This window comes from Lampetra fluviatilis, chromosome 28 (genome assembly GCF_964198595.1).
Source record: "Lampetra fluviatilis chromosome 28, kcLamFluv1.1, whole genome shotgun sequence".
Taxonomy (NCBI): Eukaryota; Metazoa; Chordata; class Hyperoartia; order Petromyzontiformes; family Petromyzontidae; genus Lampetra; species Lampetra fluviatilis.
The window spans coordinates 12,281,554-12,306,430 of NC_136302.1; the positions used below are offsets into that span (position 1 = coordinate 12,281,554).

The 24,877-nt window shown below is 58.7% G+C and overlaps 2 protein-coding genes across 13 annotated transcripts in view; one reads left to right on the top strand and one right to left on the bottom strand.

Moving 5' to 3' along the window:
• Window positions 1–8,136, bottom strand: part of LOC144942803 (rap1 GTPase-activating protein 1-like) — a 55,841-nt gene extending 47,705 nt beyond the window's left edge. For 2 of the 8 annotated variants that reach the window (XM_078869753.1, XM_078869752.1), the window contains exon 1: window positions 4,317–4,607. In XM_078869753.1, the coding sequence (XP_078725879.1) occupies window positions 4,317–4,522 (206 nt within the window). In that variant the 5' untranslated portion in view covers window positions 4,523–4,607. Of the gene's footprint in view, window positions 1–4,316; window positions 4,608–4,830; window positions 4,918–6,778 lie in introns of those variants that run through there. The other 6 variants (XM_078869755.1, XM_078869759.1, XM_078869761.1 and 3 more) reach the window with 6 other exon arrangements.
• On the top strand, window positions 4,967–24,617 carry LOC144942804 (uncharacterized). Of its 5 annotated transcripts, XM_078869768.1 has the most exons (11): window positions 4,967–5,024; window positions 8,227–8,324; window positions 9,677–9,813; window positions 11,678–11,888; window positions 12,424–13,561; window positions 18,335–18,542; window positions 18,689–20,596; window positions 21,057–21,140; window positions 21,619–21,702; window positions 22,404–22,487; window positions 22,825–24,617. In XM_078869768.1, the coding sequence occupies exons 7-11, from the start codon at window positions 18,699–18,701 to the stop codon at window positions 22,910–22,912; spliced, it is 2,238 nt and encodes a 745-aa protein (XP_078725894.1). In that variant the 5' UTR covers window positions 4,967–5,024; window positions 8,227–8,324; window positions 9,677–9,813; window positions 11,678–11,888; window positions 12,424–13,561; window positions 18,335–18,542; window positions 18,689–18,698; the 3' UTR covers window positions 22,913–24,617. The 5 variants fall into 5 exon arrangements, with proteins under 5 accessions (XP_078725894.1, XP_078725895.1, XP_078725891.1 ...); XM_078869769.1 differs by lacking the exon at window positions 8,227–8,324 and having other exon boundaries at window positions 4,977–5,024; window positions 9,680–9,813; XM_078869765.1 differs by lacking the exon at window positions 4,967–5,024 and having other exon boundaries at window positions 8,164–8,324; window positions 9,680–9,813.
• The last annotated feature ends 260 nt before the right edge of the window (window positions 24,618–24,877 follow it).

Consider the following 24,877-nt stretch of genomic DNA (forward strand, 5'->3'; position numbering starts at 1 on the left):
ATGTTAAATGAATGTATGTGTAGTGACATAGACTCGGTGACGTAGCAGCATAGCGCTGGCTGCTGGCAGGGAAGGGAATCTGCAGCTCACAGCAGCCCTGGCTGACAGCAGGTCACGTGATAGACCAGAGAGGGATCTAGGGGAAAGGTCACGGAAGGGGCACGTCGAGGAACCCGCTGGTAGGTTCTAGAAGGGGGAGTGGTCGGGGGCGGAGCCAGGCCACGCTGACAGTGTAAGAGGGGCCCTGGGAGAGGACCTCGGGGCTGTCGTGTGGAGTGGGGGGGGGTCACCGTCGTGCTGCTGCTGCCGGAGTCTTCACCGTCTCAGCGTCGCCAGTCAGGCGGTCTGCCAGCTGTGCTGACTGGGAACTTTAGTTACTAAGTGTTACTGTCAGGCCGTGTTCATAAACAACAGTGCCACCTACTCTTAGTGTCTCTGAGTCAGTCACGACATATGTAGAATAAATGTGTTGTAAATGTAGAATGAATGAATGTGTTGTGTATGCTGAGCGCAGCGCATTCACCGCTATACCACCGCTTCCCAAACGTACAAACAACAACAACATTAATTGCCACTAAGTGGAAGAGACGTCACCACGGTGCCTGTGCCAGGCCAGGTGCACTTTGAGGCTGCCACGTGAAGCGTCGAAGGCTCGCTGGCAGGAGGTGACGGGACAGACTCCAGGTGCCATTCACGGGTTGACCGACTGAGATGGCCGGTCGACGCACCACCTGTGCACCCCGCTGCGCTAGCTTGCGGCGTTTTAGCCACCTGGTGCTCTGCTCGTTGTTGTTAAATATCAAACACACACCATACATACACACACAGAGCACACGATTACACGCCTGTGTCGATCTACCGTTGGGTGAAGGGCTTCCCACAGTCTCGCTCATGAGGGTTGTTGTTTGACCATACCTCACCACGCTGGTCAACGGGGATTGGTAAACGCGGGGTGGGGAGGGGGAGGGTAACCTAGGAGCGGTTCAGAGATGGCTCGCCACGTCACCCCTCTGGCCTCTTCTTATGCACCTGCGAACAAGGCCCATTGCCCGAAACGTCGCCGACCATATAAACCCTGACGGAGTTGTTATTGACGAATGTGGGAACGCGGACCGCTGCGTCCACGGCTCACAGTCCTCGCACGGGGCCAATGGAAAGAGGCCCCGCCGCCGACGACGCCGTGGGGTCATCAATCCTCGCCACAAAGGTCACCGCCGCGGGCTGGGGCGCGCTGGTTTATTGGCCGCGTGCGCAAATTGCCTCCGGTTCGAGCGAGCGCCGCCAGCGAAGCCGCGCAGCCTCCCGGCTCCCCGCCGGAGGCTCACGCGTGCCACGCGGCGGAGGGGGTGGGGGGGGGGCATCATCAGCGAGGTTTCTCGAATTATAATAATTTGTAAAAATTACGAGAGAGAAAAAAAAACATTTGTTGGGCAAAGAGTCAAAACGTCAAGCGGTTAGCAACAAACTGCACCGTTGTTCAAGTTGTAATCAGAGTTTAGCAATACGCACATACAATACACGTGCATATTATACTAAAGATCCCCCGTATAGCCTTCAACAGACTGTTGGAGCAAGTGCTGTTAGCGAGCACCTGTGAAGGCCGGTACAGCACACGAGGGGGTGGGTGTTCAGCCCCACGCCCGACCGCCTTTGTCTCCCCAGTGGCGTTGTTTACACACCGCACCAGGTACTCATTTGAGGCTTAGTCGACCTAGGGGAGGACCAGGACCGGTTCAGATAACCGTCACTGGTGTTGGCCGTGAGCGGGAATCGAACCCGGGTTGCCGGGTTCGTATTGCAGCGCGCTACACACACACGCACGCACGCGTAGACTGGTCGTGGATGTTCTGTCTCCAATGTAACCAATGTGGACGTCAGCTCAAGCCTCTCGTAAATCACGTGGCTTCTGTGTGGCCACCCCCACTGTGATCCCTCCGCTATCAAACATAAATCTCCATATACATCCGCTCAAGCCTGGCGTAAACAAGTGCATTGTCCAACTCGTATTATCCATTCCCTCTCCATCTCTCTCTCTGCCTCCGTATGTATGTGCTATGACGAAGGGCCATTACCTGAAACGTCGCCTGTTATATATTTTAAAGGTCACACACACACACACATGGCGTTGTCGTTGTTGTTATTGATAAGGAAGGTGTTGAGTTGCTGTTATTGTTTGTGCACCAATCACTGCCAACGCATCATCAGCAGCACCAACGTGGAACAATTTGTTGAATTTTCCGATCAATCAAGGAAGACATTCTTACAAACTGCAGCATCTCTCTCTGGCGAGGGAGATGAACTCACTCAGTGAGGAGATGAACTTCCTGGGTGAGGAGATGACGTCACTGGGTGAGGAGATGAACTCACTCAGTGAGGAGATGAACTCACTGGGTGAGGTGATGAACTCACTCAGTGAGGAGATGACGTCACTGGGTGAGGAGATTACGTCACTGGGTGAGGAGATGACGTCACTGGGTGAGGAGATGAACTCACTCAGTGAGGAGATGAACTCACTGGGTGAGGTGATGAACTCACTCAGTGAGGAGATGACGTCACTGGGTGAGGAGATGAACTCACTGGGTGAGGAGATGAACTCACTTGGTGAGAGAGATGACGTCACTCAGTGAGGAGATGACGTCACTGGGTGAGGAGATGAACTCACTGGGTGAGGAGATGACGTCACTCAGTGAGGAGATGAACTCACTCAGTGAGGAGATGAACTCACTGGGTGAAGAGATGACGTCACTGGGTGAGGAAATGACGTCACTCAGTGAGGAGATGAACTCGCTGGGTGAGGAGATGAACTCACTGGGTGAGGAGATGACGTCACTGGGTGAGGAGATGAACTCACTCAGTGAGGAGATGACGTCACTCAGTGAGGAGATGACGTCACTCAGTGAGGAGATGAACTCACTGGATGAGGAGATGAACTCACTGGGTGAGGAGATGACGTCACTGGGTGAGGAGATGATTTCACTGGGTGAGAAGATGACGTCACTGGGTGAGGAGATGAACTCACTGGGTGAGGAGATGACGTCACTGGCTGAGGAGATTAACTCACTGGGTGAGGAGATGACGTCACTGGGTGAGGAGATGAACTCACTGGGTGAGGAGATGACGTCACTGGGTGAGGAGATGAACTCACTGGGTGAGGAGATGAACTCACTGGGTGAGGAGATGACGTCACTCAGTGAGGAGATGAACTCACTCAGTGAGGAGATGACGTCACTCAGTGAGGAGATGAACTCACTCAGTGAGGAGATGAACTCACTGGGTGAGGAGACGACGTCACTCAGTGAGGAGATGAACTCACTGGGTGAGGAGATGAACTCACTCAGTGAAGAGATGACGTCACTGGGTGAGGAGATGACGTCACTGGGTGAGGAGATGAACTCACTCGACCCAACACGACCTCTCTGAGTCATGGCCTCTCCAAGTCGGTAGTGTGAATAATTAATGATTGTACACATTCATCAATTAAGACGACGTTTATACATTCAATTAAGCCATACATTCAGCCATTATGCATACATACATACATGAATCCACTCATTCAGTAACGTATTCACTCACCCATCCATTCGTTCGCTGATAGGTCAATGCCTTCATTCATCCATCGATATACATCCTATATATCTACTAATCATCAATATGCCCGTTCATTCATGTATCTGGAGAAAGATTCGCCCGTTCATTGATCCATTCATATATTAATTCGTTGGTTAAGTAATGTATCCACCCACCGCTTTATTCATTCATTCATTCATGTCAATCCACTTAACCCATTAATTCATTCTTTCGTCGAATTATACCGCCCATGCACTCACTCACTCACACTGTACTTCAATCCCTTCATTCAGCCATCCATCCATTCATCCGTATAAGCAAGCATCCATTCATTCATCTGTCAATCCAGCCACTCATCCATTCACACACCCTGACCTTTACATTTCTCAGCAGACGGCTACGCAATCTCCACTCGCCACTCATCCTCGGGAGACGGCGACGGCATCAATCACCCCCTCTGCTCGCCCACCCACCCAGCCAGCCACTTAGATCCCCTTCCTCATCCGCAGTCCCCTACCCCCTCGAAGTCACCCCCCCCCTCCTCCCGCCCCACCCGGGGTCCGGTCTCCTCTCGCGAGGGGTCCCGGCGTGAGCTCCCGTGACGACCGCGCGCACTCAGAGGTCACCGCGGGTCGCGGGTGAACGCGGCGCAGGTCAGAATAGCCCTCGCCCGGAGCCCAACCTTGACGATGTAGGGTCGGGGTTGGAGGGGCGTGGAGGGAGGGGTGGGGGGTGGGGATCGTACTCACATCAGAGCAGTGGTTCCGAGAAGAGGTTTCTCCACACTGTGGATCGCCGTGCACGGAGACGGAGAGACGGAGAGACACAGAGACGGAGACAAAGAGATGAGCATGCAGACGGGGGTGCACGCGCACAGAGAGATGCACAGACACGCGGGCGGGCGGGCACGCGCGCGCACACCGTGACAAAGAGATAAACACCCGGACGTGCACATGCTCCCGTACACAGAACACGCGCGCACACACACAATAAACACACACGCGCACAATAAACACGCACACACACGCAGACACACACTCGCACACGCACAAACACACACGCACAAACACACACGCACAAACACACACGCACAAACACACACGCAGACACACACTCGCACACGCACGCACACACACTCGCACACGCACAAACACACACGCACACACACTCGCACGCGCACAAACACACACGCACAAACACACACGCACAAACACACACGCACAAACACACACGCACAAACACACACGCAAACGCCGCGGTTACATCACGCGCAGACCAGCGACAGAGAGATGGTAGTGGTGGTGTTGCCTCTCCCTCCTCCTCCTCCTCCTCGTCATCCACCTCCCTCATCCAACCTCCCTCCACCTCCACCTCGTCACGCGCGCGCCGGTAGTGGCACCAGCGGCGGCTCTCTCGCTGTGAGAGCGGCGCAGGCGCGAAGGAGCCGATGATTCAAGGTCAGGCGGCTTCCCATCCCGGCCATTAGCACACAGCGAGCGTGCGGGAGAGGAGGAGGAGGGAGGGGGGAGAAGCGGAGGGAGGGGAGAGAGATGGATGAGAGAGTTTGAGAATAGATAGGAGATGGTTGTGTAGGGGAAGAGAGGGATGCAGGTGGATGGGAGAGGGATGTAGGAGGAGATATAGGGAGCGATGCGTGAGGGATAGAGATGGGCGCCGGAGATGAATGAGAGAGAGATGGGGGGAGGGTGATGGAGGAGAGGGGCAGAGGAGTGGAGGGGGTTGGCGATGAGAGATGGGTGAGTGCCCTTAGAGCGAGCACCTACGAAGGCCGGTACGGCAAACGAAGGGGTGGGGGGTTTCCAGCACCACGCCCGGCCGCCTTTGTCTCCCTAGCCGCGATATCTACACACCCCACAAGGTACTCATTTGAGGCCGAGTCGACCTAGGGGAGGCAAAGGGCCGGTTCAGAATAATCGTAGCTGGCGTTGGTGGCCGCGAGCGGGAATTGAACTCGGGTGGCCGGGTTCGCCTGGGACAAGACAGCGGCCACGCGCCGTCTCCCTGTGTGGGTGCCGCTGATGGGGGCCGGGAGGGCTGTCTGCGTGAGAGGCAGCGATGCGCACTTGCCATCAGTATTCAACTCGTAGGGCGGTCAGCTCAACACGCGCAGCGCACACACGCACTACGTATACATGTACACACAGACACTCGTTCGTGTACACACAGCACACGCATTGCACACACACACACACGTGTGTACACGTGTGTCTGTGTGTGTGTATGCACGTGTACACACGCACTGCCTAGACAGACTGTCGGGGCAAGTGCTGTTAGCGAGTAGCACCGATGAAGTCCAGCTCGGCACACGAGGCGGTGGGGTGGCCAGCACAATGCCCGGCCGCCTTTGTCTCCCTATTGGCGATGTTTACACACCGCCCCAGGTAGATACACACACACACGTGTAGACTCCCACACACACACAGACACGTGCTCACACGTACAACGAGCCCCTGACAACCTTGCTGACTGTGAGTACGAGCGCTGTTCGCGAGCGCCTATTCAGGCGCTCACACTGAAATCCAGACTCAGAGGCAGTCAGGAGCCAATGTGGTGTGCGGCTACAGCGGAGCGGTGGCGCAGTTGTTAGCGCACTGCACCATGAGGCGGGCCGCCACCTGCGTTGAGTTCCCGGAGGCGGCTAACATCAGTGGCGAGCGAGATCTGGAGTCCAACCCTCCACATTCGCCGACCCGCACGGACCGACGCGGTGAGGTGTGGCAGTGGGTTGACAACGAGAGTTGTGAATAACCAAACAAACAAAAGCATGGGGCCCCAAGTAGACCAGGGGGTCTCGGAATCATTAAAACATGAGGGGGGGGGGGGGGAGCTGCATCAATCATCACCTGAATAGCAAACCTAATAAACACAACGAAACAATTAACATTAAAAAAAATCAATTAATCCATCGTTTCTAGCTCGTCTGCATCTCCCTTCCCATCTGACTACATCATATTTATTATTGGTTACACCTCGCCAAGCTCGCTACATCTCCGTCTCTTGTCGATACCTCTTCTGTCATCTCGCTAAAGAATAAACAGATAGAGGCGCAGCCCTGCAATTGCCCCCTTCCCTGCCACTGCCGGCGGAAGGCAGCCTCCGCGCGAGGAGGGCCCTCGAGGCTGCGTCGGCCTCTCCCCTCCACGTGGCACGGTGCCCCCCCCCCCACCTCCCCCCCCGTGTGCCCGCTCACCTGATCACCGTGATCTGCTCGTAGAAGGACACCGCCGCCTCGTCCCTGGCTGCGTGCGCCGGGCAGCAGGGCCTCTTCAGCAGACTGCAGCAGCCCGGCCGGAACAGCGTGAACATGGTCCCCTCGCCGCCACGGGGAGGTCCCCTCGCTGGCCGGGGGGGACCTGGCCCCCGCCCCCACCCCCGCCCCCGCCTCCTCCTCCAGCCTCGCCCCCCACGGCACAAGGACCCCACCGGGACCTTGACCCCGCAAGTTCGTCGTATTTTGAGGTTGGAACCGCTGGTTCCAAAAGCACGGCTGCCCCCGCGGCTGAATCAGAATTGGATGAAATCTGATCGCGGCTGCTAATTAATAATTAATTGCTTAATTAATTACTTGATGAGTTAAACCTCGTGGCACCCCCCGGGCACCCACAGAGTCGGGATCTGATGAATGACCCCGTCCGAAGATTTACGGACGTCCGTGACCTCCGTGAAAATTAGGGCGGATGTCATCGCGTCCACGGGAGGGGCAAGTTGGGAGCAGAGAAGGGACCCCCCCCTCGCTCGCTACAGCGCGGACTGACGAGGGAGCTCGTTGACACGACGCTGATGATGACGGTGATTCATGCTCGGGTTAACAGCGAGCACCGACTCAGCTACCAGCAGCGTCACAAACCTCGAGCGGTCAACTCTCGCCAACTGCCGATGGCCCACACCGCCACCGCCACCGCAGCTATTGCTGCCAGCAGCATGGTCACGATAACCCCCCCCCCCTCCTCCTGTATCACTGACACTAGCACTGCAGGTACGGCGAACAGTGAGTGGCCACTACCGCTACCAACAACGCAACTACGACCAGCACGACTCTCACCACGACCAAAGATAAATATCCACCGTATAGCCTCGACAGACTGTTGGGGCAAGTGCTGTTAGCGAGCAACCACCATCACCAGCAGCGGCCACCACTAACCCCACGTGCGATCCGACTCCCCATCGAGAATCGACGCGAGCCCCCCCTCAGCCCCCGCCCCCGCCCCCCACCGCGTGCGTGCAGGAGCAATAATCTCCGAGCCACTCGCTGTATCAACTCAAGCGCCACTCACCACGACACCACCTGCCACCCTGCACACCACGTCAAGTATTCCTCCTCTCGCAACGGATGTGGCTACTACGACTACGACTACGAGTCACGCTCCGCCTACTGCAGTCGAACAGAGAACCCCGATATATTCATGTATCCCTACTCGGCACACCGCATCCAGTATACCTACTGTAACACTACTCCATCTATTCCACCAGCAACCCGGAAAATATTCAGAGACAGAGAAGGTCCCCGCTTGCCTCTATTCATCAGCACCGTGGACCCTTCCTTCCTAACCCCCACCCACCCCCACTACAGCCCCCACCCCCTCCTCCCCTGCCCCCCCCCCCCCCAATTGGCGCGTGTTTATCTGTTGAATGTTTCAGGAGGAGCGGCGGTGACGCAGAGGAGCTGGGAGCGATCGCGATCTGATGGCAGCCACCACGGAGCGACCTGTCCCTGACCTGTAGCGGGCAATGTTGTGGTGATGATGATGGTGGTGGTGGTGGTGGTGATGGGGGATGATGATGGTGATGGTGGTGGTGGTAGTGGTGGTGATGGGGGATGATGATGGTGGTGATGGTGGTGATGGGGGGGGGGCTGATGATGATTATGATGGCGTTAGGATGACATTTACGTAAATGGTGATGGCAGAGTGATGCTGACATTCGTTGGCGTGATGATGATTGTTTATATTCGTGTGTATTTATTTGATAGAAGCGATGCTAGCTGTACGAGTGATTATGGCGATGATGATGGTGATGGTGTGTATTAGAGTGATGATGATGATGGGGTTATGATGGAGTGGTTATCGTTACGTTAAGGGAGAGATATTTACGGCCACGACGACGATATTGTTGATTATCACGATAGTCACGTGAGTGGCGATGATGATATCGATGTAAAGACATACGGTGGTGGTGATGGTGATGGGAGGAGGAGGGAGCACATCAGAGGTGTGGGAGGAGCAAAGTGAATGCGTCAACAACAACATCAACAAACAACAACGGCGTCTTCCCATCACCGCCTCCGCCTCCAAGGAATAAACGCCACGAGCGCAGCGGCCATGGGAGTCCAAGCAACGCGTGGAGCATGGCGATTAAGAGGGGGGGGGGGGGTATTAGTGAGTCCTTGGTGGGGAGGGGGTCTTCAGGGGGTGCGGGACGGGCCAACAGAAATCACAGAGAGCCGCAATGGCCGTCAACGTTGCAGGCACGTGGCTTCACACGCGACACACAAACCCGCAGGAACTTTACACAGCAGCAGGGGAGGGGGGGGGGCTCGAAGGGGTTTTAGGGGATACCCCCACGAGCATGGCAAAATGGGGGTTGGGGGGGAACGGGAGTTACGCGGGAGTGGGGTCCGCGAGTGATCTCCCAGGGTCCCGTGTTGACGTTGGGACGCACTGCGACTGCGGTGACAGCGGCTGTGAACGAGCAGCCTCGCTCGCTCCCCTCCCGTGTCTCTCTCTCTCCCTCTCCGTGTCTCTCTGTCCCTCCCGTGTCTCTCTCTCTCCCTCCCCGTGTCTCTCTCTCTCCCTCCCCGTGTCTCTCTGTCTCTCCCCGTGTCTTTCTCCCCCTCCCCGTGTCTCTCCTGTGTATTCCCTGAATCACCCCCCCTTGCCTAGCTGCGTCTCTGTTTCCGCGCGTCTCCCCTCCGTCTGTCCCTGCATCTCCCCATTTCCCCATGCGCTCCTCTCTCTCTCTCCGTGTCGTTCCTGTCTCTCTGTCCACCCTTGAGTCGCCTCGTCTCTCTCCCCGCGTCTCCCTTACCTCCCCGTCTCTGTAAGTGTCTCGCCGCTCTGTCCCCGTGTGTGTGTGTGTCTCTCCGCTCCAGTAGACGCACGCGCGCGAATCGAGTGTCACGGCGCACTCACGTTGCGTGTGCCGAGCCGCTGCTGGTGCCGCTGCTGGTGCCGCTGCTGGTGCCGGGAAGACGCGTGCCGCGAGCCGAGCAGGGATCCCCGGGGAGAGGTGCTGGGAGAGATTCTCTCTCTCTCGCCTACTCTCCTCTTCCTCTCCCCCCTCTCTCCCGTTCTTCCTATTTCTCTCTCAGCTCCCTCTGTGTCTCCGCTTCTCATTTCTCTCTACAAGCTTTCGCCCGCTCTCTCTCTCTCTCTCTCCGCTTCCCTCCGTCTCAACGCCACCTCCCTCTCTCTCCCCCCCTCTCTCCCTCTCACCCCTCTCTCCCTATCTGTCCCTCTCTCCCTCCCTCGCAATCTCTCTCCTTCCCATCCGTTTCTCCCCCTCTTCCCGTCCTCTCACTTTCTCGCTCTCGCCGTCCTCTATTCCAGCTCTCCTCTCTCTCCGTTTCTCTCCCCTGCCTCTCGATTCTACTCATTCCCTCTCTCCGACTCTCTCTCTCTCTCTGAGCTGCACTGGAGCACGACAGCTGCAGTGCAATGTGGGGTGGGGGCTCAGGGGACGGATGGGTTAGGGGGGTACTTATTGTTACACACACACAGATACATACCATACATACACACATATACATACCATACATACACACACAGATACATACACTCACACAGAGAATGAATAGACTCACACAGATACATACCATACATACACACACAGATACATACCATACATACACACATATACATACCATACATACACACACAGATACATACACTCACACAAACATAATTAATAGACTCACACAGATACATACCATACATTCTAGATTTGAAGCTTTCGTGACTGCAAGGATTCATACTCTTAGTTCTTTCGGTAAAGTCACGTAGGTAAAAAATGAAATTAATAAAAATAAAACAATAAAAATCACGACGTTTTGGAGGCAACACAAGTCTCCGTCATCAGGTGGGACCGTCACAGCCAGATTTGCTGCATCAAGTGAGGCAATGATTCAAGATGTAATCCCTTAAATGCAACTTGCATTTAAGGGATTGCATTTAAGCGATTACATCTTGAATCCTTGCCTCACTTGATGCAGAAAATCTGGCTGTGACGGTCCCACCTGATGACGGAGACTTGTGTTGCCTCCGAAACGTCGTGATTTTTATTGTTTTATTTTTACCGAAACAACTAAGAGTACATACCATACATGTACATACACTCCCATACACAGAAATACATACCGTACATTACACAGAATTACACTCGCACACACAGAAATAACACCATACATGCACTCAGAATGACATACACACACTGAAATACATACACACAGAATCACATACCATAAAGACACACATAAATGCATACCATAGAGATACATGCTAAACACACACAGAGATCAATCCAAGTCCTTGTGTATGGTGGATGTGTCAGTCACCACGGGGGCTTGCCGGGTGCTGTAGGCGCGGGGCTCCACAGTGAAGGTGTAACGGTCACGCTGCGTGTGGACAGCATCGTGGTGCTGCTGCTGCTGCTGCCCCCCCCCCCCCCACACCAAGCCACGATCTCCGCTAGGGGGCCCTGCTACCTCCAGCACGCGAACTCCAACCCGGCCGTGGAGCCGCTCCTTGAGAAGTGGCCTGGCCATCACAAAGTATCGCTCAATCAAGTGGCCCATCATCATCAACCACGTGGAAACGTGTAGCAGCAGGCAAAATACTCGAACGCGTGGTGATGTCGATCCTAAACGCGGAGGGGAAAACCTCACGACCCGGGAGACAAATCCACGCCACCACGTGGCGAGAGACAAGCAAACTCCAAATATACAGCAGCAGCAGCAGGCGTCAGGGTCGGTATAGAACCCACGACCTCCCTGTATACCGCGCGAGGGAGTTAACATCTCCTAGCCACCGCGACGCCCGACAGCCGTGCTTGAATCTCCACTGCAGAACGCTGATGTGCAGCTGCTACTCCCTAGACGCCGGCCACGATCTCTCGGTCTCCAAGTTCGGAGACTCCTCCACGGTGCAGCCGAGGGGTTTGCCGCTCCAAAGGACGCCAGGCAGAGCGAGCGGTGACGTCTACTCTCGGCTACTGTCGAGTTGTGCGCGAGCAAGGAGTGCGAGTGCCATTACGGGGAGACCTCCATCGAAGCGAGGGGACTCCAACACTTCAGTGCTTGCGACCATGTATGCATGTTGTACTTCTTTCGCGCCGTACGTAGCTAACCGTGCTAAATCGAAGGTGCCAGCCACCCACCAATGCTCTCACTGCCACGCAAATTAACGAATTCCGTGCTGCACGCGACCGATGATCGTTAAACACGTCCAACGTGAAGCGCCGAGCAATTAACGCTGTCTGCGTTAATGGCACGCGGGGGTGTGTGTGTACACGTGTCTGTGTGTGTATACGTGTGTGTGTGTACACGTGTCTGTCTGTGTGTACACGAGTGTGTGTGTACACGTGTCTGTATGTGTACACGTGTCTGTGTGTGTACACGTGTGTGTGTGTGTACACGTGTGTGTGTATACGTGTGTGTGTGTGTACACGTGTGTGTGTATACGTGTCTGTGTGTACACGTGTCTGTGTGTGTAAACGTATCTGTGTGTGTACACGTGTTTGTGTGTGTAAACGTGTGCGTGCACGTGTTGCACGTGACGCAGAAAGACGTGTAGCAATTTCAAGTCTCGAGTGATACACGAACGGCGCCTGGGTCTCCCCTAGGTCGATCCGGCCTCAAACGAGTAGCAGGGAGGACAAAGGCGGCTGGGAGTTGTGCCGTCACGGTCTTCCCTCGAGCGGCCTGCCGACCTGAAACGTCGTTCAGCAGCGAGCGCCGTGCCGCGCCAGCGTGCGGAGACCCCGCGGGGCTCTGCGACGCAGCAGTGTCTGGGTCAACGCGGCGGTGTCTGGGTCAACGCGGCGGTGTCTGGGTCAACGCGGCGGTGTCTGGGTCAAGGCAGCGGTGTCTGGGTCAAGGCAGCGGTGTCTGGGTCAACGCGGCGGTGTCTGGGTCAAGGCAGCGGTGTCTGGGTCAAGGCAGCGGTGTCTGGGTCAAGGCAGCGGTGTCTGGGTCAACGCGGCGGTGTCTGGGTCAACGCGGCGGTGTCTGGGTCAACGCCGCGGTGTCTGGGTCAAAGCAGTGGTGTCTGGGTCAACGCGGCGGTGTCTGGGTCAACGCGGCGGTGTCTGGGTCAACGCAGCGGTGTCTGGGTCAACGCGGTGGTGTCTGGGTCAACGCCACTTGCCTCCGCCGTGTCACGAGGCGGCCAGACGTCACCGCGGCCAGCGCGTGATGGACACGAGCCCCTGACCCGGTCCCCAACACAAGCGGCAACAGATAAACTCTCGGCCTGACCCTGGCCCTGAGCTGAAACTCGACAATAACCCGAGACTCGCCCTTTCCCAAGTATTGACACCGGCTGTGGCAGTAGCACGGGCCCTAGTCCTGACCCTGGTTCTCATCCTGTGCTCAACGCTCGGCCCACTAAACCCATTGTTCTGACCCTGAACTAGTCCTCACTGTAGCCCCAACACTCGAGTCCACACTGGCCCCTCCACAGACGTGAGACGAGAGAGAGATGGAGTGTGTGCACAGAGGCGCCCGTGTGCACACGTGGGAGAAAAACCCGGGCGTGCGACGGGGAAACACTCGATCCCACACAGACGGAACAGATGGACACAAGTGCTATGAAGGCAACCACAGCGCACCAGGGGGAGGGGGTGGTGTGGCCAGCACCACGCCCGGACGCCTTTGTCTCCCCAGTGCTTACACACCGATGGAAGGCCCTACCGAGATCGAACGGTTCAGATCATCTCCACCGATGATGGCCGAAGCCGGGATTCGAACTCGGGTCGCCGGGTTCGTAACGCAGCACGCTCACCACTGTGTCGCCATCGCTTCCACCCCCCCCCCCCCCAGACACACGCGGCGTGTGCGCGTCACCTTCACGGCTCATAAGCTGGGCCCCCCAGCATCGTTCTCCCCCCACCCCCACATGGCCGCACCCCCCCCCCCCCTCTGCAGTACCCACTAAATCCTGGTGATTGCGGTTCAGCAGCAGAGCAGCCGCGTCAGAGGAGTGGAAAGGCGGCACGTGGTGTGTTAACGGCGTGGGGGACAGGGGAGGGAGGGATGGAGGGAGGGATGGAGGGAGGGAGGGATGGAGGGAGGGAGGGATGGAGGGAGGGAGGGATGGGGGGATGGAGGGAGAAAGGGAGGGATGGAGGGAGGGAGGGAGGGATGGAGGGAGGGAGGGAGGGAGGGAGGGATGGAGGAGGATGGATACGAGGGGGGAGAAAGAGAGAAGAGGTAGGAGGAGAGTGGGGATCAGAGGCAAGAAGATGAGGGGGCAATAGGGGGGGGGAGGATCGATCGAGTCACAGAGGGAAATAAAACGTAATAAAAGAGGTGGAGATGAGAGGAAGAGAGGAAGGGCGGAGAGAAGTGACGCGGGGGGAGGGGGAGGGAGATGGACGAGAGAGGAAAGAGACATCTCTCTGCACCTCTGCTCTGCGCCATCACCACGTGGACGGAATCTTAAGAGCGGCGCTGCGTTCAGCACAAGGACAGCGGCAGCGGCAGCAGCGGCAGCAGCCTGCAAATGAGAAAGTGCGACACTGGGAGAGTGACACTGAGAGTGTGACACTGTGAGTGTGACACTGAGAAAGTGACACTAAGACACTGAGAGTGTCACACTGAGAGAGTGACACTGTGAGTGTGACACTGAGAGTGTGACACTGAGTGACACTGAGTGACACTGAGAGTGTGACACTGAGAGTGTGACACTGAGACGCGAGTGTGCACAGGTTTGAGAATACCCTGGCGTGCGAGGGTGAAACACTCTACCCCGCACAAACAAAACAGACGGACTCCGAGTTGTTGATGTGCCGCCTTATCCTGGCGAGCCAGAGTACTGCGGCCCCCTCGACGCTCACGAGGGGGGGGGAATTCCACAACCCATCTGTGCGGTGACCCACCAACCCTCGCTGCTGCCTCCACAGCACTGGATCGCACTGCCACGTGCAGCAGCGTAGCCACCACCGCCACACGGGGCCAGCGCTTGGAACAACCAGACAGAGGCAGCCGCGCAGTGACTCGGCACCAACAGTTGCCCAAGCTCCGACGTCCTCTACATACGAAGGTGTTGTCGGCCAATTCAACGAGTGTCTCCACGTGGGAGGAGCCGGAGTCACGTGTGGCATGCCCACACCCCACCCCCCCACCAGCGGCTCCAGGAGGAGTCGGGCACCTTCCCTGTAGTGGATCGTCCTCCCGGCTCTGATGGATGCGCGCTCCTAATTCAATTGCCCCATTCATGAGCGAGGCATTAATGATGCACGGCTTGGCGCTGCGTCAGAGCCCCGCAGTCACCGCACTGTAGCGTTCTCGTTCTGATAAAGCCGTGACGTCACGTGCCCTGTGACAAGAGCGTTGGACTCGCGACTTCAAAGTTTGACGTTTCGCTCCGCGGGACAGCCCAGAACAGTCGGCGCCAATGCGGGGTCGGGGGTGACCTAGAGGGGTCGCCCAGGGGTTGGGGGTTGGGGGTAGGGGGTTGGGGGTAGGGGGTGAGGGTTTGGAGGTTAGGGTTTGGGGGTTGGGGGTTAGGGGGTTAGGGTTTGGGGGTTAGGGTTTTGGGGGTTAGGGTTTGGGGGCTAGTGTTTGGGGGTTAGGGTTTGGGGGTTGGGGGTTAGGGTTTGGGGGTTAGGGTTTTGGGGGTTAGGGTTTGGGGGCTAGTGTTTGGGGGTTAGGGTTTGGGGGTTAGGGTTTGGGGGTTAGGGTTTTGGGGGTTAGGGTTTGGGGGTTAGGGTTTGGGGGTTGGGGGTTAGGGGGTTAGGGTTTGGGGGTTAGGTTTAGGGGGTGAAGGTTTGGGGGTTAGGGTTAGGGGGTGAGGATTTGGGGGTGAGGGTTTGGGGGTTAGCGGGGCTCTGGAGTTCCATTTATTTCTTTTTTTTAATATTTATGTTTATTTGTGTTTTCTCAGTCAACTCTAAACAGGCCCACCCCCGTTAAGATCCAAACATCCGGTGGGGCGGGGGGGGTCAAAGGGTCAAAGGACCGGACAGGTAGGGCGCCGCTATCCTTGGTCTCCGCCATGGGAATGTGGAATGTGCCTCACTGGCTCAGGGCCACCAGAGACGCTGAGGGCAGAGCCGCGAGCGAGCTGGGAGAGCCCACGAGTCTCGTGGCTCCTCGGGAGTCCACGGCGACCGCACAGAGACAGCTGCCACTTGCAGGTGGGGGTGGGGGGGGGAGGAGGTGCTCCTTGTAAATGTGTTGAGATGACGACGTGAGATGCAACGCGCTTCGGAGACGCCCCGGCGAGTTGGAAGCATCTGTATCAATCTCAAATCATGATCGTCAATCATGAACTTAACAAGCAACACCTACGTCCATTGGACGTGAGCCTCCCTCCCTCCCGCCATCCAGCCAGCCAGCCATCAAACCCTTGTATGTAGAAGTATCATATGTAACATAACATACGACGTGACCGGCTCGACTGGCCCTTACGAGCAGCAGCCGGGGCTGGGATCAGCACCAGGGACAGCGCCTGGCTTGGGTTTCGCCTCCACTGGCTTGGGTTTCAAGAGGCGTCTCGCATCCCCCTCGTGATGGCGCAGCGAGAGGTATAAATAGGGCAGATCCATTGCCGCGGGTGGTGGCGGTGGAGGGGAGGGGGTGGGGGGTTAAGGGTGGGGGTTTGGAGGGGGCGAGGGGGGATCCGTGAGTGAGTGTGGGGCTGGAATGGAATGAAATTGGAATCGCGTGGGAAAGTAATCGGCTGTTGGTCGGCCCTGCCAGCGAGCCAACCGGCCATTCAGTCACCGATCTCGCCGGTCACCCATCTTCCACCACCTCCTCCTCCCATCTGTCTCTCCGGCACAGATGGCTCGCTAGCTATGTAGCGGCCCAGCTAGCTAGGCCAGCCAGCCAGCCGGCCGGCCATTCGGTTATTCAGGCAGCCAATGTTGGCGATGCAGCAACAAAGCCAGCCAGTCGTCTCTGCCAGCCACGCTCGGCAGATAACCAATTCGCCAGCGAGCGAGTCGGCTGGCCATTCGCCGATTACAAACCAGCTAGTTCCCGTGCCTCGGATCAACACGGGTGGCTATGTACGGTGCGAAAGAAGTTCAGCATACATACTAGGTCAGCGAGTCATATAGCCAGCCAGCCAGCCAGTCAGTCAACCTACCAGCTCACGACGCATAGACTGGAGTACATGGCCGGACTGCCTACCCGCTGCGTCCGATGCAGTGGAGAGAGATGGCAAATCGGCGAGTCAACAGAGAGAGAGAGATACTTTAAGAGCCCACGGGGCTGCATGGAGCGCGGTTTCAGCCATCGCGTGCAGCAGCACTCGCACGCATAACGCAGCGATGACTGACACTGCGACACTGCAAGGGGTGGGTGGGGGGGTCACACCTTGCCAGCAGAGAGTGCCCCTCGCGGCGTTGCGATGTCCAACTTTTTTGGAATTCTCGGAACCTTGCTGGAGACGAGCAACTCGCTCACACGAGACCGAATGGGTGCAGATGCCTGCAGCGAGATGAGAGCAATGCAGAGACAACGAGAGATGTCACGAGGAGCGAGAGAGGGGGGGGGGGGGTGCAGAGGAGTTGCAGGCGAGGGAGAAGAGTTGCCTGGGAGGGGGGGGGGGGGTGCGCGCTGGGTCGCGGTTGCCGCCTCGAGGGTCGTGGTGCGGAGTCGCTCTCCGCTCCCACGTGGTCCTCATCTCACCTGACCCCCCCCCCCTTCCACCCCCTGCCACCACCACCTCCACCGCCCCAACCACTTCCTCCATCCCTCCCATCACCTCTTCTACTACACCCACCAACCTCTTCTTCCAGCTCCTCCTCCGTCTACCCTCATGCTCTGTGCGTAGAGCTTGTTGAGGATCCGCGTGCACGCTGCGTGGTCATGATCACGAGGGACATCGAGGTCCAGGGTTTTCCCAATCCACATGATTCGGGACCACCCCACGGATCGTCTTCACTCGTCCCCACGTGACGTGGTGACTGCCGGATAACACGAACGAGCTCTCTGCACGGCACACACGTGCCTAAGGACGAATATCCCCCCGTATAGCTTCATCAGACTATTGGAGGAAATTACATTAGCAGCACCCAAGAAGGCCCCGTACGGCACACGAGGGGGTGGATGGCCAGCACCACGCACGGCCGCATTTGTCTCCCATTGCTGATGTTTACACACCACATCAAGGCACTAATTTAAGGCTGAGTCGACCTTCGAGAAGCCCAGGTCCGGTTCAGATACGCGCCACTTATACGAGTCGTGAGTCGGGAATCGTACCTCTGGTCTCTGCCGGGTTCGTAGGGGTAAGTGCGTTAACCACTGCGCCACCGCTCCCCACACGTGTACATGCGCGCGTGCACACCGGGTGTCTCCTCCGTCTTCATTTCAACCGGGGCTCCCCAAGTCACGTGAGACGCGTCCACCATCGTCACCATGGTCACCATGGTCACCATGGTAAGGCATTACGTTTAATTGATAAGCTGGGTGGCGCAGCCTGGGCTCCAGGGAATCAATCCAGGAGCTGCGGTCAACATGCGTTCTATTTACGGGAGAAAGCTTTATCGCTCTCGCCAATCCTAAGTTTGTCCCGTGAAACAGATCTCAGGCCACTCCCCGTCGCCAGCCCATGACCCGCTGGGTTCGGATTCGCCTCCGACGCTCGGTCAACAAACGGCGCGGAGCTGAGACCGCTCTCATCTCGATCCCGCCCGGGCGTCGCGATCGAGCCAAGGCAGGACATTCCACATTCCCGGCCGAGGCTGCGAGACTCTTCCACCCGGCTGGTGGAAGAGGGAAGGCGGTAGAGGTGAGCGGTCGGTGTGGATCCGAGTTCACCGCTTTCCCACCGCTTACTCACCACTCTCTCACCAATCATTGTATTACTCACTCGCCACTCATTCACATCTCGCCACTGACCCGTCAGTGCGCCCATCATCTCACCGTGTGCCCCAGCGGTCGAGCGATGGAGGCGGAGGAGGAGGAGCGAGCGCCGTGCACCGCGCGCCTCCTCGCGCACCGCGTGCCCCTCGTTCGCGCCCTGGCCGCGGGGCTGCTGCCCCCCGTGCTCGACTCGCTGCTCGGGGCGCGCGCGATCTCCTGGGAGGACTACGAGCGCGTCCGCTCCCACGCCGTGCGCCACGACCGCGCGCGGCAGCTCCTCGACATCGCCACGTGCCGCGGAGAGCGCACCGCGCGCGCGCTCTGGGGGCAACTCGAGGAGACCGTGGCCGCCAGGTGGGACTGGCCCGAAGACCCCGACGGACGGGACCCCGGAGTCGAGGGTGCGGCCGGCGACGCGAGCCGGGGGGGTCTGCCTCGCGGCACCCGCGAGCTAACGCTGGAGCTCGAGCCCCGTCGCGCGTTCCCCGCGCAACCCCGAGGGTGCGGGGTTTGCGTCGCGCAGAGCCGCGGATTTCCGGAGGACGTGCTCGATGGAGCCGTGCCGCTGGACGGGAGGTCGGAGCCGCGGCGCCTCTCGGCGGCGGAGCGGCGCGAGGCGCTGGCCCGAGTGGCCGGGAATCCGCGGCGTCGCGGCGAGCTGGCGGCGGTGGTGGACGCGCACCCGGCGCTGCGGAGCGCCTCTCGCTCCCCGCACCTCTGCGCCGTGCTCTGCCAACTGTGGAGGGACCCCCGAGTGGGGGAGCGCGGTCCTCCCGGCCTCACCGAGGTGTTCGCGCACCTCTTCGGCGCGCTCGGCCTCGGCGGCCGCGGCGGGGACGAGGTGATGGAGATGGCGCGCGCCGCGTGGAGCGGCGGGGGGTCGCCGACGGCTTGCGGCCACTGCGGCTCCGAGGGAGTCCTCGCCCCGCTGCCGCCGCCTCTCCGCGGGGTCCTGCGCCAGTTCCTGGTGGCTCTTCACGCGGTGGCGCTCGGGGCCCGCGGAGACCTTCAGGCGGCCCTGGAGGCGGCGTTGGAGCGGCCCCTGGGACCGCGCTGGGAGAGGGAGGAGCGCAGGATTCGGAGCGACGGCAGTAGCAGCAGTAGCATTAGCAGCAGTAGCAGCAGTAGTAGCAGCAGTAGCAGCAGTAGCAGCAAGCGTAGTAGCAGCAGTTTTAGCGAGAGCGGTGATGCTCGTGCCAGTGGCAACCTCACGGAGCTGTTCGTGTTTGGGCTGTTCTCGCCCCAACTTCGCCCCTTCCTGCGACGCGTGGGATTGGAAGAGCTGGGGAATGGAGACGTGGGGTGGGGAGACGTGGGGTGGGGAGATCTGGGTTGGGGAGACTTGGGATTGGGAGAACTTGGCATGCGTGAAACGGGACGTGGACGTTGGGGATTTGGAAACAGAGGGAAGGGAGACGCGAAGGTGGACATCCACGCACGACCTCTGAGCGGCTCTTGCTTTGCGGACGAAGACCTTTGCAGTGACACTGATCCTGCCCCTGACGAGGATGCCGATGCGGAGTGCAAAGGTGACGACGATGATTCTAGCAGCGATACCGCCGCCGAGAAAGATGAAGATGACACGGACTGCCGCGGCGGCGCGATTGCTGCTGCCGATGATGTTCACGACGACGACGATGATGACGACGACGACGTGCACGAGGGGGTCCGGGGGATGCTGTGGGGGTGGCTGTCCCGTCGCTGGCTGCACGGGGGCTCTCCGGGCGGAGCGGGGACCGTGTGGGCCGCGCGCTGCGCCAGGGAGCTCGGCTGCCCGCGCGTCACGCGGCGCCTCGCGGCGTCTCTCCACGGCGGCCTCGACGTGGCCGGGCAGGCGCTGAGCGCCGACGAGTGCTGGGCGCTGTCGGCCGCCGCCCTGCACGCCAGGGCGCCCTGCCGCCTCCAGCTCCGCGACTGCCGCGTGGGACCCGCCGGGGCGCGCGCGCTGGCAGCCGGCGTGGCGATGATCCACAGCCTCGAGTGAGGCCCGTGTCGCGTCTCTTTGTCTCCACGTGTCTCTCTCACGTGGTCTTGACTCGAGATCCGTGCCGCACGCTTCTGTCCGTCTCCCCCGGGTCTCTGTGCCATAGTCTATGCGCTGTGAATTGACGCGCTCTGTGTCATCTCTTTCCATCTCCCCGTCCCGTGGCCTCGTGACTGTCTTCACACCGTCTGTGCCGTTTGTCGCATTGCCTCGGTCTCCCCGATGTGTCCGTCTCAAACTCGCCTGTCTGTGCCGTTTGTCGCATTGCCTCGGTATCCCCGAAGTGTCAGTCTCAAGCTCGCCTGTCTGTGCCGCGTCTGGGCCGTCGCTTGGCGAGGGTGTCGCGGTGGTGCCACCCCCGTCCCTTGTGGCCGCGTGGAGAGCGACGCGCTCACGGGGCCTCACGTCCGTGCTGCTGCTGCTCCACCTCCCCCCCCCCCCCGTGTTTGTCGCCAGGATGTTTGGGAACGGGATCCGAGACGAAGGGGCGAGGTGTCTCGCTCGGGCGCTGAGAGGCCAATCTGCCTTGCGAGTGCTCGAGTAAGATACCACCATCGCCGCCACCACAAACAACCACCAACGCAACAACCGCCACCGCACCAACCGGAAATAGCACAACCACCGCAACATCACAACCACCACAGTCCACATACTATACATGCACGCACACTCACTCACACAAAGACACAGATCACCCGTATTGCCTTGACAGACTCTTGGGGCAAGTGCTGTGAGCGAGCACCTATGAAGGCCGGGACGGCACACGAGGGGGTGGGTGGCCAGCCCCACGCCCGGCCGTCTTTGTCTCCCCAGTGGCGATGTGCACGCACCGCACCAGATACTCATTTGAGGCTCAGTCGACCTAGGGGGGAGAGGCCCAGGACCGGTTCTCATAATTGCCACTGATTCACGGTAGCACGGCCACTAGCAAACATGAGGACCATCTGCAAAATAATCCTCCGTGACGAGTCACGACAAGTACGATCACCCCCTCCCCCTCCCTCCCCCCCGTCTCCAGCCTGGGCTGGAACTTCATCACGGACGCGGGCGCCCAGCACCTGGCGGAAGCCCTGGAGAGGAACTCGACACTCGCCTGTCTCAAGTGCGTCTCACCTTCTACTCGACAACACAGTGGTCACACTGTGTGGTCACACTGTGTGTTTACATATACACTGCGTGTTTACACGTACAAAGACAAACACACACCACACGGGAGAGAGAGAGAGAAGCCCCATGTATCCTACACAGGTTGTTGGGGCAAGTGTTGTGAACAGAGCACCGTTTTGAACGGGACGCACGCACCGCATTTGACCGCGTAAAGTGTCCAAGGCTCTCGCGGCTGGACGGTGGACACGGGACGGAGCCAGAGAGCGCCACGAGTTGCCCGACCGGTGATTTGGGGACGCACCGCCGAGTTGTCTCAGCGTGGACACGCGCGCCCCCCCTCGTTCGTTGTCAGCATCGCTGCTCTGCCCTCCGTTGGCGGCGCATCCACGGGACAATGCTCAACCATGCCCCCCACTCAATGCCCAACCATGCCCCCCACTCAATGCCCAACCATGCCCCCCACTCAATGCTCAACCATGCCCCCCACTCAATGCCCAACCATGCCCCCCACTCAATGCCCAACCATGCCTCACACTCAATGCCCAACCATGCCCCCCACTCAATGCTCAACCATGCCCCCCACTCAATGCCCAACCATGCCCCCCACTCAATGCCCAGCCATGCCCCCCACTCAATGACCAACTATGCCCCCCACTCAATGCCCAACCATGCCCCCCACTCGCCCCCTTACCCCAGGCTCTGGAAAAACTGCATCAAGGACGCGGGTGTGGAGCGCCTGGTCGATGCCCTGGGATCGAACCGTGGCTTGCAGGAGCTGAAGTGAGTGCGCCCCCTCCTCACACAACCACAAACAAAGATCCCCCGTGTAGCCTTGAACAAGCTGTTGGGTCAAGTGCTGTTAACGAGTAGCACCTATGAAGGCCGGCACGGCGCACGAGGGGGTGGGTGGCCATCACCACGCCCGACCGCCTTTGTCTCCCCAGTGGCGATGTTTACACACCGCACCAGGTACTCGTATAGAAGGCTGAGTCGAACTAGCAGAGGCCCATCACCGATAGTGAGCCGTGAGCGGGAGTCGAACTCGGGTCGCCGGGTTCATAGCGCGGTGATGCTCTCACCACTACACCCCCCCCCCCCCCCGCGTCTCTCTCCCCAGCCTCTACGGCAATGAGCACGGCCCCGCTGGCCGCAGCAAACTCGACGAGCTGGCGGCACGAAGGGCCGAGGTGACCCTCTTCTACTGAGATGACCCCGGCCTTCCCAAGGCCACATCGCGCCCAGCCGAAGACCGAGGAACTCGTGGTCAATCCACCGCTGGATGAAGCTCCCCCCCCCTCGCGTCCCTCCCTCCCCGCGTCGAGCGGGTAGCAAGGGTTGTTTTGACCATACTTCACCAGGCTGGTCAGTGCGGGTTTAAAGGCGGTGTACCACGACACGTTACGGCACTTGGCCGCAGCCTATAGCACCTGGTTTGCACGGCGGTCAGCCATATCGCTTTAGTAGCCAGGCCCAAGCTTGCTTAGCTTGCGAGACGCGACGAGCGCTGACGATTCGGCCATGTGCGTTGCAGGAACGTCACCCGCGGTTCTGTTCCGTCCGATCGCTTTTTTTTCCAAACGAACGTTTCGTCGATTTTAACGGCCGCGGCGATACTGAACAAATATCAATGCGCATCGTCGACGGCGTTGTGGGTCTTGGGGAGACGGAGCGGATTCACGCCCGGAGCCGGCCCGCCCTCTGATGGATCAAACCCGCAACTCCCGCACCCCCCCCAGCATCTCGCAACAGCGCTCCCACTTAAGTCCGTCCGGCGCACATCCCTCGCGATTCTATCCGTCACCTTTGTTTCATTCAACATGCTCGTCTCCGCCGTACCATCTCGTCCGAAGCGTTCCTTCATTTCTCTCGTCCTGCCACCAATTGTGTGCAGCTGCTGGGCGCACAACGCAATCTGCAGCCCTGTTCAGACGACCGCGAATCTCTTGGGGTTCGGTGCAGCGGTGGCCGGGAGATGTTAACTCCCTCGCCTGGTACGCAGGAGGACTTGGGTTCGACCCCGACCCTGACGCCTGCTGTGTATTTGGAGTTTGCATGTTCTGTGGTCGCGTGGATCAAGATGGGTCCTCTAGTTTTTAGAAACATGCGTTTAAGGGTATGTGACTGCGATACATTTCCACAAGCCACTTCTTTGAGCTGTCATTTGTAGAAAGGTCGCTTCTGAAAAAGCGCTAATTAAGCTCTGCAGCCCTGACCTGGCTAAAGAAAATAAAAAAACACATCGGGGCCATGTTAGACGGGCAGACCCCGCCGCACACACACCACGTGGTCGTGGTGTCGTGTTCCACTCACGTGGCACTGGGGGGGGGGGCAGCAGCAGCAGCGCTGAACGCGAGTCGGGCGACGCGAGGAGGCGGCCGGGTGGTGGCGCTGCAGCCACGCACGTGGCGCCGATCCAGCGCTGGAGGGGGAGGGGGGGGCAGCTGCGGCGAGGGTTGGTGGATCACCGCAACATGCTGAGATGAGCTTCCCGTGGGACGTCGAGGTGCCATGAGGCAAAAGACGGCGGTGCAGCGACCGTGCAGACGCCACCTGCCCCGACTGTAAATGGGATTACGCGGTTTTTTTTAATCCAGGTGCTGATTTAAAAAAAATACACGTCATTGTCGGAAATTAAAGGTACCTTAAAGACAATCTTAATACAATTATAGGACTGCAGAGCTTTGGGCAGTTTGTAGTCGCTTCCTTCCAGCTTGTCCGTGCTGGCTCGGGTTGTTGACACATCCGGCGTCATTGCTGGCGACGTAAACGCCACACGTCAACACCACACGTCAACGCCACACGTCAACACCACACGTCAACACCACACGTCAACACCACACGTCAACACCACACGTCAACACCACACGTCAACACCACACGTCAACACCACACGTCAACACCACACGTCAACGCCACACGTTTTAGTTGCAACGAAAAATCGTATCTTCAAATCGTTTTTTTGCTGAAGGATCTGTATAGGCCCTGCACCAGGTGCAACTTCAAAACGCCAGGGGCAAAGCGACTGCGGCAGGGCAATGTGAACCACGTGACTGTGCGAGTGCCGGGCAGCAGTGCGCACCAGGGGCGCCTGGGGATCGTCACGCGGCAGGGAACCGCAGCACCGCCACAGACTCCGGTCCGAGTGGGGCTGGAGGAGGAACAGCTGACGG

Bases quoted from the DNA above. Each gene is read 5' to 3' on its own strand.
- LOC144942804 (XM_078869768.1), top strand. From the start codon at position 18,699: ATGGAGGCGGAGGAGGAGGAGCGAGCGCCGTGCACCGCGCGCCTCCTC. The intron at 21,141-21,618 runs GTAAGATACCAC...CCCCGTCTCCAG, and splicing joins TCTGCCTTGCGAGTGCTCGA to CCTGGGCTGGAACTTCATCA. The intron at 21,703-22,403 runs GTGCGTCTCACC...CCCTTACCCCAG, and splicing joins TCGACACTCGCCTGTCTCAA to GCTCTGGAAAAACTGCATCA.